Raw genomic sequence first — 12,591 nt, forward strand, 5'->3', positions numbered from 1 at the left:
ATAACATTTACAAATGGGAATCTTATTTCCTTTTGGTTTTCAATTGAAAGTTTTTATTAACATTTAACTATTAGGAGTTATTAGGAACAACTCTATTTAAGTTTGATGAAGCTTTTCTGATATTATTGATTATGTTATTCAATTTTTTATGTGGAATTTAATACGAAAAACCCATACATTCATGTCCAAACAAATGAGACTGACCTTTTCCTGGTGAACTGAAAATGTCCTCACACAAAACCCTTTCCTGCTATCCTTGGCTGCGATCAAACCTCGTCCTGGCTTCCAGTGATGTTCTCCTTTGAAAAACTAGCTCGAATAGCTCTCGTTCCTGCTTTTGTCGTGATGCTGTGTTCTACCTTTTTCGAAACTGCTATCAGCTACCGGGACACTCTGGGCTCAAGGAGGTTCTTTTACTCTCGACCTGGCCTACTTCTCGTTCCACGATAGATACTCCACACTCACGGAACTACACCGGCTTTCTCACTCCTCGAACACTACCGTCTACTACTCGACTTCACTTCTCGACAGCTCAAAACATTCTGATCTCTATTTGTCATTCATTCCCCTACTTTCTAAATATCCCTTCCAGATTCACAAATCAAACTTCCACCACCAACTCTCATTCGCAGTATTCCTCAAAACCAATTTTTAAACTTTCTAAATATGCTTAATGGATTTCAAAAGAAAAATAGTTAATTCCCATTCTAAAATTACTTTCTACTAATTACAAAATTTTAATGACCTATTCTCTATTTCTACTAAGTCTTATTTAGCATCGGCTAATGATCGAAACCTTCCGCGAAAAACGATAATGAACTATCATCTATTTCACTGAGTTTTATTTAGCATAGGCTAATGATCGACCTTCCGAGAAGAACGATAATGGTACGCGTCATTCACTTTGTTTATCTAAGCACATTGTTCCGAGTTTCGTACGCTTATTCTAATCACTTCTTAAAATTAAATATAACAATTTGTTGTATACAGGTTGTTCTAAATTTATATGCCCGAGGTTGAGAAAATTAAAAATATTTTATATTAAAGTGAATTTTGTTTATAATTATCAAATTTTAATTTTTATATCAAATAGAAATATAACAGTATGTATCAGCACAAATAAGTCATTAAAAGAATATATTAGTGTTTTTAGTAAATGTATTATTTATTATAATTTCTGTGTCTTTGGATTTGTCTTCCTCGGGAGTAAGATAATAAAATATCTATTATGACATTTTTGGCTTGATAGCTTGGTTGGTAGAGCATTGGACCAGAGATCGAGAGGTCCCGGGTTCAAATCCCGGACGATTCATATTCTTTTTTTTTTTTTTATTTTTGGTATTGTTTTAATAAACATTTTTTGAAAGTGGTAGGTAAGAAAGTTAGTTTAATATTTAAATAAAATACAAATAAACTGTTAACTATATTTATTTCGTTGAAATTATATAATAGAATTATAACTTCTTACGTGCGTACAAAGTACACACACATTCTTTTTTTTTCTATTAATTATATCGTAGGATTTTTTAGACTCAATACATATTGATCCTGAAGCCAGCTTAATATATCCACTCCTTCATTTAATGTCTTTTTCAGCATTCTGCTAAATAGGTTATAGCAAGTATCATGCAGAGTGAAGCTTGTATAGTTCTCGCAAAGCATCAATTCTCTTTTGTATGAATTGGAACAATGCGTGCGCCATTCTATAGTTTTGTTAAATATATGGTGACACTTGGCCATATTGATATTAGGCTCCACTTACTATGCGCAGTCAACAGCAACACACTGAATGCTTTCCCACTTGAATTGTTTTGCGTAAGAAGACAAAATCAATAACTACCATCGTATATTTGACAAACAGTACTATTGGCATCTTCTCCCATACTCTACCCAAGTAATTTAGCTAGTTACTTTCCTACTAGCCCTCCACCTGCTTTCAACATTTTCCAGTTTGCTTTTGCTCCATGGCTTTTATTGTTCTTTGGGTTTCGAATTGTGTCCATTTTTTCTTCAAATGATGAAAAATAAAGAAATGTACAAACAAATGAAAAAGTACCTGCGCTAATAGATGGCGGTTCTATTAGAGACCAACAAGCTTTTAAACTTTATAAATTTTAGTATATTTAACACATTCGCGGGCACTTCGTATATTTTTTACCTACTCAGAACATCACCATTTTTGGTGGAGGAGCGCGGTGATGTTTCTTTTTTTCTGAAAGTAAAAAATGCTTTCAGGGACACTTTCCTGACAACAAACTCGACATATATTTTATATATTTTTTGTGGGCATTGCGTTTTCAAAACAGAAGTTATATTTTTGGTGGTACACAAATTGTCTGCAATAGCAGACTTGCCCCTACACATGTGTCTGCAATTGCAGACACGTTCGCGAATGTGTTAAAAATCATTGTATACTAACCATCTAGAAATAATATGAACGAAACTCCATCCCTCTTTTCATCATATGGCCGATTAAGGGTGATATCTAATTGAAAACTCTGTCCTCTTCGGACCACCAGTTCGGGATAATACTCCCGTTCCATAACTTCATATCGGGAGGTGTGATGGAATGCGCCATTATGTTTTATACATGGATCGATATTTCTTATGATTAAGATGTCTGGTTGGGCTGGTTCGTCTGATAGGACGTTGTTGTAGATTTCACCTAAAATCAGTCAAATAAATAATAGAAGTGCTAAAATTTGTTCAAAGTTTCTATTTATTATCACTGTTAAATAATATTTTTTGAAGTTATACAGTTATACTTCTTTACGATCGAGAGTGAAATTTTATAATGCCGGGCGCATACGCACACAGACAGTATGTATGTCGTTGCTAATCTTTCAAGATATGTACAGTTTGTCTAATTTACTGACCGTTGCACGTAATTATCTATGTCAGAGATCTAAGTTGACATTGTTGCCAAAGTATAAAAAAATTGCAAACTTGGATTATACAACAAAACAAATTAATATTCAATGTAAATAAATAAAAATATTAGAAATAGAAAACTAGAATTAAACATTAAAAACAATAAATATAATAAAACAAATACTTAGAGTCAAGAATAAAAACAAATCTAAAGTGCCAATACCGCAACTGTCATATAAATGTTACCAATTTATGCCAAAATGTCACCTTCGTTCGATTACAGTTACAGTGTGTTCCGAACAAATGTGTTTCATAAAAACGCTTTATAATCCATTTATACAAATTAAACGAAACAAGTTATTGTGTATTTCTTTAAGTTAACATTAATAGAAATCTTCAAATATTATTTCTCCGCGTGTATAATAAAATATGTCTAGCGGCTGTAATTCCAGTGTACAGTGTATTCTGCCAAATGATTCTAAAAAAGAACACACCTACCGCCTAATATTTCGTGTTGGTATCATGTGACGTCACGGGCTATGACGCGGATGACGTGCAACGGTAAGTAAATTAGATGGAGTATATGTATCAGCGCTGTCAGCGCAAATAAGTCATATTATATCATATAAAAGGATATATTAGTGTTCTTAGTAAATGTATTATTTATTATAATTTTTATGTCTTTGGATTTGTCTTCCTCGGGAATAAGATATTTTATAATAATAGTAAGTATATTTAAAGTATTTTTGTATACATCACTTGGTCTATTAAATTTATCAGTATGTATGAGAAATCTTGTAACCTGTCAAAGCAAAGGGAATATAGCTCAGTGGTAGAGCGTGTGACCGGAGATCTAGAGGTCCCGGGTTCAAATCCCGGACGATTCATATTCTTTTTTTTTATATTTTTGGTATCGTTGTAATAAAATTTTTTTAAAAGTGGTAGGTAAAGAAAGTTAATTTAATATTTAAATAAAATACAAATAACCTGTTAAGTATATTAATTTCGTTGAAATCATAATAAGAGAAGTATAACTTCTTACGTGCGTACAAAGTACACACACATTCTTTTTTATTAATAAAAACGCATATAAAGACTTCGAGGAGGATGGGGAACAAGCAGGATTTAGAGCAGGTAGACCAACTGATGGCGATTTGCTTTGTGTTACACAAATTATTGAAAGAACCGACAGTATGAAGTTAGTTGCTAAATCTTTCAAATTAATGTTGGTGTTTTTAGTAAATATATCCATTATAATAATTTTTGTGTCTTTGGATTTGTCTTAGTGTTACTTGTCAAAGTGTTAAAATTTGTAACGGCTAATAATATTTTTTCCCTCAAGCTTAGGATTTAATTCCCATTTCCTGTCGCTTTGTTCTCTTTTCTATTTATGTCTATATGATTAATTTAAATTCATTTGTTTTTAAAAATTGCACATTAAATAAGCCGCTTATAGAAAACTTATCGTGGGCTGCTAAGTGTCGACGCATATGAAATTTATATAATTAATGTAATTCTAGGAGGAATTAATATTTTTAAGTGCTATATGTACATATTTGATACCTCAAGGCTATTTCGGTATATTTTATTGACATCCAACTTTACGACTTGTCTGTGTTTTGTAATAATACCCATTGGACAAAAATAGGTAACGGACGATTATTAGTTACAAAAATTTTAATCACAATATTCCACATGTCCACATGTTCCACATACAATTAATATTGTCTGAAGCTATTTTTTGGCATCCTATGCAACAGGGCCGGATTTAAGGGGTGGCAGTCTGGGCAGCTGCCCGGGGCCTCCAGATTCCGGGGGCCCCCACAAATCCCGAATCGAATGTGTTTACAGGAAATAGGAATATTTGCAATATGTTGGAATGAAATCTTCTGGACAAAGAAAATGAAGTCTGCTGGCTGCTGGACAAACAGCACAATACGTATTCTCCAATATCCAAATATTGACCTTAATTCAGGAGTGGCGGCACTTAGATCACTTAACGAATTTATGTTCTTTTAAGGAATATTCGACTGACTCCACTGGGTTATGGAACATCTCTAGAGACTGAAATTACAAAATCAGAGAAATTTAGGACTCAAAATTTTATCGCTCTTATAGATCACTTCATTTCGTCTTTAAGTCAGAGGCTTTCTGCATATGAATCCATTCATTAAAATTTTGGATTTTTACATCATTTGGAAAATTTAACTCCAAATGAAATTGAAGCTCACTTACTAAAACTTACCGACTGGTACAACAATGCTTTAGTTGAACACCTATAGGTGTCGAACTGGTATACCTAATTTGTAGAGTTTTTCAGTTCATTTAAAGAGGAGGTTGGCTCATCAATAATAGGTAAGTAAAGAGCTTCAAATGTACCGACTGATAAAAGAAAATAATGTGAATGGTGCGTTTTCAAACGTTGAGGTGAAACTTCGTTTATATTTAGTTCTGATGCTAACTAACTGCAGTCAAGACAGATCATTCTGAAAACTTACGTTAATTAAAAATCGGTCTACGATGAATTGGTGAGCCAAGAGCGTTTGAATCATATCTCTATAATAATGAGCATTGAACACGATGTTTTAAGATATTTAGACATGTCCGACATAATCAAAGAATTTTCAATTAAAAAATCTGGAAAAGTATCGTGACTTTAACCATGCATCTTAACTATGTTTATTTTTAGTATTTTACTGTAACAAGATAAAGCCTTTGTATTTTTTATTATTTAAAAATATATTGATAAAAGTAGATCAACATTTTTTTAATATTGTTCTGAAGCTATTTATTTGTGGCATTTATGTAATTTACTATTCTAACTGGGAAATAAGCCACAATTTAACTTGAAAAATGAATTTACATACTAACGTTTCGGCTTCCACTTCGGACGTCATTATCAAAATACAAAATATGAATTTTATATAAATGTACCTACATCAATATTTCGTATTTTGATAATGACGTCCGAAGTGGAAGTCGAAATGTCAATAAAATCATTTTATCGTGGCTGAATGGATCAAGCAATCTAAGAAAAAAATAGTTTTTCAAGTTAAATTGTGGTTTATTTCCCAGAAATAGTATTTTTTTTAATTTCTAAAAGAGAAAACCCTGTAGTTGACTATGTAGGTACAATAGTTATAACAATAATTTTTTTAATGGCAGGGTGTAGGGCCCTACACCAATTCTGCCCAGGGGCCCCCACTGCCTTAAATCCGGCTCTGCTATGCAATTTAGGTACTATTTTAGAGTAGAATATTTCAATAGTATATAACGCGCTATAAGAAGTAGTCACAAGTGTCATTTGCCGTTATTATTGTTGTCTTTCGTTTTTGAAATCTATATCTATAGTATAATAAAAATAAATTAGAGGGAATCAGTAAAATTTCAAGCGTTCAGACAAAAATAGGAGGGGTAGGAAAAATAGAATAAGTCAGAATAAATTAGAGAGAGATACGATTAATAACACTGGGGAACACATTTTTTGTTGAGTTAGATCTGACACTTGTTTTTCGCTAATTTTTGGCGTCCGAATCTAAGAATAACCTCAGATTTTGTCTATCACGTCAACTTTTTAAACTGAGGTGCCCATTGAGTGGTCATATCTTACTTTATGAGGTGCCCATGCTTTATCTTTATCACCAAGTTTCACTTTAAAATAGGCAAAATATGCTTGTCTGATAAACGTACTGATGTTTGTCCTTTGACTGGGAATGGTAAAACTGCCACATATATAACAAAACGAATGTGGCCTATTTTCGCACTTACGACGTGTAGGAGCAGAGGTAGCCATAAGGAAACGATTCGGTTCAAACACACTAAGTAGTTCTATACACTTCAGTAACGAAATAGTAAATACTGCTAACCGACACACAACGTTTTACCACAATATTAACTGAGTATAACAGACGTAACTAAAAAAGAACATGCATGTCTAGACCAGTTACAGTTATCAGCGCGTCATTCCTCCCACCCACATAGAAAACGAACGTGACGTGATAGAAGAAAACTAAAAACAGTTTTAAAGCCAGCATACCTAATTCTATAGAAAACAGCTAAAAAATCTAACTCAACAGAAATTAAGTTTCAAATTGTTCCCCAGTGTAATTACATTTTTATAAAAAAGAATTTTTTATAATAAAACGTTTTCATTATTTATAGGACCCAATGTAAAATTAATAACTATTTTGTTGTTTCAATTTCTGCCATAAAAGAATTTTGTAATCGACTATTTTAGAGGCTTATTTTCTCTAGCGGATTTAAACTCATATAAACCAAAGAAAATATTTTAAATGGTACCTATATAATATATAATATTTATATATATATTATAATAATTAACTTATAAAATATAAACTTTAGGGCCGGTTGTTCCAACGCTAATCAAAAATGGAATCCACTGATCATTATCAAATATTTAATTACAATTATATTTGATTAAGCGTACTTCTGACAGATGTCACATTTTGAGGTTATGTTGACTGATTTATTTTATTATTTTGGTTTAATTTAAAACAAACCACAATTAAACTCTTTCTGATATTACTTTCTTGCTTTTACTTACAAATCAATAATAATAATAAGCAACTTTTAATGATTTAAGAGCTGCGGCTATATTTTAATTACTGCTTTACCTACAATCAATGAATGATTAGTGTTTTACATATATTTTTGATGTCTTGATTTGATCCCCATCAAGAAAATTGATTACAATAAACTAATTGATTATAATCAACTTCTTGATTAGCGTTCGAACAACCGGCCCTAAGTATATTAACTTTTAATTATTTATTTAAAAAATTAAAAAAAGATACGCAGCAGCCGGGTTTCGAACTCGGGACCTCTCGATCTGCAGTATAACGATCTACCACTTAGCCACCATAATTTGTAATGATCGATTTGTTGACGTACTTTAAAATGGAATCTAAATGTCATTGCATTTAGATTCCGTTTATCCAGATGAAATTCCATTTATCTAGATTTATCCATAATGAAAAACTTGGAACGAACATGTAAACCGAATGGAACCAGATAGATTAGCGAACATCTGTAAAAACAACAAGCCGTATAGCAGAAGACCCGTTGGAAGGCCGCCGAAAATGTGGAAATACAATGTACAGTCAACAACAACTGAAACAGAATAAGATGCAGACAAACAGGAGTAATCCTAGTCGCACGAAGAAGAAGAAAAATATGTATCCATTTAATAGCAGTTAAATATTTCATTGCTAGCAAGTTCTGAGCTATTCTGAAAATTTCAGGTGCCTAGGTAGCCTAGAACTCTGTTTAAAATGGATAACAAAATTTGCAGAGATGGTGACAAAGACGAAGCCAAGTATATAAAAGGTACATTCCATGTCAAATCACTCAGGCAAAAACTTTTGGATCTCCGATTTGTCTGAAAATTGGTATATAGCTTCTGCGGGACGTAAAAATAAGATATTTAAGGTCAAAAAATCTTCTTCTTTTTTCTCAAAATGTTATTTTATGCGATTTTACAGTGATTTGGTGTTTATTTAAACAAATTTGCATTTTCTGTCGTAAAGTATCACTGAAAAACATAATATTTTAATGGAATTATACACATAGAAAGACTACATATACACATATAGAACATAGAAAGGACTCAAAAATGTCATTATATGGCATTATAACAAGTTATTTTGAATCAAAACAAGTTTGTGATCAAATTTTATAGTGTAAAAAACGTTAAAATACCGTTTTTTACATTTTCCTCCATTCCCAAAATACATCATCATCGATTTGGCTGAAAATTTGCCAACAGATAGCCAAAAGATAGGACTTTAAGTGGTTAGAAGGATTTTAATTATATTACAATACGAAAAAAGTTACATGCAGTAATATCAGACTCAAAAGTATATATTGGCCAGTCGGGATAGCATTTGACCTTGAATGCCGAGCTGCCCAAAATTTTATTTTTCTGATCTTTAGGGGAGTCAATAGTAGCCTAAATTTAAAATCATGAATGAATTCCTCCGTTACGTTAGCCGCCATCTTGATTTTAAAGGAGAACCTGTTTTGCTCAATATCTCCGCCATTTTTAACTTTTTGACAAAAATGGTAGGAACTGAAATTGTTCCAAATAAATCGTATTTACAATTATTACAATTTCTTTTTAACAATTTTTGTCGTGAGGTCGATATTTTCGAGTTAATTGTACTTACAGTAGACGCATATATTTTTGACTATAATATTGCATGTAACTTTTTTGGTATTGTAATATAATTCAAATCCTTCTCACCACTTAAAGTCCTATGTTTTGTCTATCTGTGGACAAATTTTCAGCCAAATGGATTAGGATGTATTTTGGGAATGGAGAAAATGTAAAAAATTTTAACGTTTTCTACACTATAAAATTTGATCAAAAGCTTGTTTGGAATCAAAGTAACTTGTTATAATGCCATATAATGACATTTTTGAGTCCCTTCTATTAAAATATTATGTTTTCCATTGATACTTTACGATAGAAAATGCAAATTTGTATAAATAAACACCAAATCACTGTAAAACCGCATAAAATAACATTTTGAGAATAAAAGAACAAGATTTTTTGACCTTAAATATCTTATTTTTACGTCCCGCAGAAGCTATATACCAATTTTCAGACAAATCGGAGGTCAAAATTTTTTTTGCTCCAAAATTGAGTGATTTGATGTGGAATGACCCAAAAACGTTTTAAAATAGTAGAAAGTAAGAAAAATTGAGTGCAGTGACTGTAGGTAGGGGGTAATAGACAGTCTACCTGGTCATATGGCGACTGGTAAAATCACTAGTTTATAAATAAAATATTACAAATCGACCAATTCTGATTTTTATTATTTGCCTTAGTTTGTACAAACATTTTTTTTCTAAAATTGTCACCAAATTGCTGACGCTGTCAGCTTATCTATTTTATACTAATTTATGCATTCGCACATAAATTGCTATTATTATTAACAAATACGAGGACACGTTAGACAATAAAACTAATATTTTTATAGACATTTTTATAATGCATATAGTCTAAAATTTTGTGATATCGGTTACTAATAGTTTTATTTTTAGATAGTACATATATCAAGAAATATTAATAATTCAAGGCAATATCGATGCATATAGCATATGGTTACTATACCAATCAATTATTTTTAGTTCAAAGTGGTTTATTTGAAAATTTTTTAAATGGAACAGAGTATAACGAGAAATAATAAGTAGTACATAGCTATACTTTTTTACGACCAGTCCAGCGTTTTACTACCTAAAAAAATAAAATGTTGATTTTAAGAATATGTAGGTATTATAATCTTCGTCATTTATATATAAATGAAAACCTTCCTCATGTATTTTGTGAAAAAAAAATAAAGTATTTATATGAAAAAAAAAAAAAATAAAACTGTAGGGAGTATCAAGAGAACAGACGCTTTGCGGTATGCCATACCGTTCAAAAAATATGTTTTGTTGTAAAACTTGTTTACAAAACCTAGAAAAATCCTTATATTCCTTAGAAAACCATCTGTGTACCTTCGAGTGGTGTGTAATTTTGTAATACCTGTTCCCAACTGCAGTTTTAGTATTGTTTTGAGTCTTTAAGCTACGCTGACATAAAGTTTTCTTGTGGTATCAAGTACCCATGTCAATATTTACGTTTCTAAAGTTAAAAGCAGTCCATTCAGTATTCTTTCGCCATTAGTATGGCAACAATTTCATCCAGTTGTTCTAATTTCAAGTAGGTACTTTCAACATTATTTTATTATTTTTTAGTTAAGATTACTCGTTTTTTTTTTGTAATCGAGTTTATAAAAGATTTTGTAAGAACCTCCACCATTTTTTTAATATGATGCATGCGTTCATAATTTACTTGGAAAAATAAAGTTCATTTTATTTGGAGCAATACCTATTTTATTCTACAACAGTGTGAAAAGTTATTCCATACTTGATGTAAAAAAACAAATACAGTGATATAAGAGAAATTCATATTGAAATCAAAGGAGAATAGGCACCGGTATGACATACCGCATGTCAAAGTCTACGTCCTAAAACATCCACTTCAGTAGTTAAGGTTTTAGGTCTGGATCCCGCGTATGAAAAAAAGGTTGATTAATAGCAAGCTGACACCGCACACCGCACACATCTTATGGAAAATATAAGGTCACTCAAATTCAATAAAATTTATACGAATAGTTTCGTCTTAAATTAACGGTCAATTCTTATTATTGCGCCAACTCTTAATTATGATTAATTACGGCGCAAATTGCAATAGGGAACTTGCACATTTTTTTATTAGATAATAATGTTCAGTTTTGTTTAAAAATGAGATTTACAAAATTTCACCCTTCAAAAACTCGTAATAACTTAGAAATACATATTTAAAGTCTTCAGCGGTATAAAATAGTTCAAACGGCACGTGACGTCACATAGTTTTGCATTAGTTTTTATTATGGTTATATTTCGCTGTGTCTAGGTACACGCTAACGTGTACGCAAATAAAAAGTTAGGTAGACGCGAATTAAACTTCATCAAGCCAGTGACGTCATTATTTAGCTTGCGCAGTTACTATATATTTTGGTATATGCTATTTTGATATGTTTAGTGTTTGTTTGATGGAAACATATTTGTTAAGGGAAGGGAAGCAGAACTATTCAGATGTTTCAAACTTAATTGTAATAAATAAATGTGTATATATAAAAGTATATATTTAGGTTAGCAAAATAATTATATGTATTTAGTTGACATGACATGCAGGTACAAAATATTGTTAAAATAATTTTTATACATAAGTGAATTATTATAATCAACTATTCTAAATGCAAAATAAGCCACAATTTAACTAAAAAAATTATTTTATTAACGTTTAGACGTCCAAATCGGATGTCATTATCAAAATACAAAAATTATTCAGATTAAATAAATTATTGGAAAAATTTTTTTACTAAGCAACAACATTTTTGTTTAATTTAATAATATTTTGTATTTTGACAACGACATCCGGTTTAGAAGTCGAAACGTTAATAAAATCAATTTTTTAGTTAAATTGTGGCTTATAGCTGGAATAGTTGATTACAAAAATGCCACAAGGATAATAGCTTCAAAACAAGTTAATTATTATTGTGAAAGCTTTAGGTCTTCCTTTTATTTTAATCTTTTACGGTAATAGTATTTCATTTATAACTAAAAAAAAATATATTAATTTATAGTCTCTTATCTTTTGCGTACTGTTTTAAAATGTTCTTAGACTCATTAAAAGAACTAAATAATTGTCCGCACTACGTAGTTAATTTAAAAACAAACACTAAACAAATAAAAAATAAGAAATCACTGACACTCTAACTTTTTTATTTGCGTACACGTTAGCGTATACCTAGACACAACCTTATATTTAGGTATATTCTTCTTCTCATTCTTTAGTTTATTGGCCTCCACCTACTTGGGTATTTGCCAAGCTCATCGTCGTGGAATAAGTCAAAAATATTTATATTCTAATGACATTTATCGTATGTCATTGTAATAATATATACCAGTTTGTTAAAATTGTAGTTTTATACTGTTTTTGAAGGAAAGGAACGAAGGTTTACTATTGAAAATAAAACCATTTTGTAAAAGTACAAATTTTCTATGAATAGGTCAAACGATCAAAAACACTTGTAACGTCACATAAATGTATTTTCTACTGACGTTTATAACGTCTAATTTAAAATTCTGTTTACTTTCATAGAGGTATAT

General features: G+C 31.0%; 1 protein-coding gene across 1 annotated transcript in view; it reads right to left on the reverse strand.

Moving 5' to 3' along the window:
• The window catches only part of LOC114324609 (annulin), a 42,757-nt gene that overhangs the window by 12,481 nt on the left and 17,685 nt on the right, over window positions 1-12,591 (reverse strand). The window contains exon 2 of the mRNA XM_028272476.2: window positions 2,420-2,665. Within this exon, the coding sequence (XP_028128277.1) occupies window positions 2,420-2,665 (246 nt within the window). The remainder of the gene's footprint in view (window positions 1-2,419; window positions 2,666-12,591) is intronic.

This window comes from Diabrotica virgifera, chromosome 1, assembly GCF_917563875.1.
Source record: "Diabrotica virgifera virgifera chromosome 1, PGI_DIABVI_V3a".
Classification (NCBI taxonomy): Eukaryota; Metazoa; Arthropoda; class Insecta; order Coleoptera; family Chrysomelidae; genus Diabrotica; species Diabrotica virgifera.